Genomic DNA, 1,210 nt, shown 5'->3' with positions numbered 1-1,210 from the left:
AGAGCAGCAAGTCTATCTGGTGATGTTGATTTGACTCGATCTAGTCAGATTTATAATCTGTTATATCAACGAGAACCAGGCGTACAGTTATTATACGTCACTCCAGAAAAGGTAAACCAAATTATTGCTTCGATCAGGATGCTTAGTATTGTAAATTTACAATTGCCTTTTCTAAACTACTACTCAGTATTGGGGGTCATTGATAAGTGTAGACATAGTTATAGTGGAATTGCAAAAACCACTGATTGAAAATTGGAATGATGGAAATCAATGCTATCAGTGTTCCTGATATACATAGAAAAATTATAAAACATCTCTACAATCTCTTTAACAAGAACCACAGACATCTGATTGAAAATTGGAATGATGGAAATCAATGCTATCAGTGTTCCTGATATACATAGAAAAATTATAAAACATCTCTACAATCTCTTTAACAAGAACCACAGACATCTGATTGAAAATTGGAATGATGGAAATCAATGCTATCAGTGTTCCTGATATACATAGAAAAATTATAAAACATCTCTACAATCTCTTTAACAAGAACCACAGACATCTGATTGAAAATTGGAATGGTGGAAATCAATGCTATCAGTGTTCCTGATATACATAGAAAAATTATAAAACATCTCTACAATCTCTTTAACAAGAACCACAGACATCTGATTGAAAATTGGAATGGTGGAAATCAATGCTATCAGTGTTCCTGATATACATAGAAAAATTATAAAACATCTCTACAATCAGTTAATGTTACGATGTATCTGATAACAAGCCTCTAGAGCTGTTTCATTGGCATATTACATGCTTTGTGTGTCAGTTTAATTTATTTATATTTTGTCCTATTATAGATTGTAGCCAGTGATAAGTTATTGAGCTGTTTTCAACATCTGTATAATCGTAAAGTTTTAGATAGATTTGTTATAGATGAGGCACATTGTGTTAGTCAGGTAAACAATCTTTTTGTCTTTAATTCTGAAAATTTGACTGTACAGACTGGATAATAGAAAAAAGACAAATTGATCGTTCTATAATGCTAAATTCGTCAGCATTCCCTTGGTAATAAGCTAAGAGTTAATTAAAGACTTGATGGAAAATAAGGGAACCCAACTTTAAATGTTTATAGTATAAATTGAAGTTGGTACTTACTGTTTACTTGAGTTTACTATATGAGCCCTCTTAACCCCTTACTCCCCTTAAGCCGCTC

At 32.1% G+C, this 1,210-nt stretch overlaps 1 protein-coding gene across 1 annotated transcript in view; it reads left to right on the top strand.

The window, feature by feature from the left end:
• The window catches only part of LOTGIDRAFT_176674 (hypothetical protein), a gene marked incomplete at both ends in the record, with an annotated part of 3,922 nt that continues 2,712 nt past the window's right edge, over positions 1–1,210 (top strand). Inside the window, 2 exons of the mRNA XM_009055806.1 lie at positions 1–111; positions 855–953. Of these exons, the coding sequence (XP_009054054.1) occupies positions 1–111; positions 855–953 (210 nt within the window). The remainder of the gene's footprint in view (positions 112–854; positions 954–1,210) is intronic.

The sequence above is a fragment of the Lottia gigantea genome, assembly GCF_000327385.1.
Source record: "Lottia gigantea unplaced genomic scaffold LOTGIsca_2503, whole genome shotgun sequence".
Lineage (NCBI taxonomy): Eukaryota > Metazoa > Mollusca > Gastropoda > Lottiidae > Lottia > Lottia gigantea.
The sequence above is the reverse complement of the archived record's forward strand: the minus strand, read 5'-3'. Positions and strand labels throughout refer to the sequence as shown.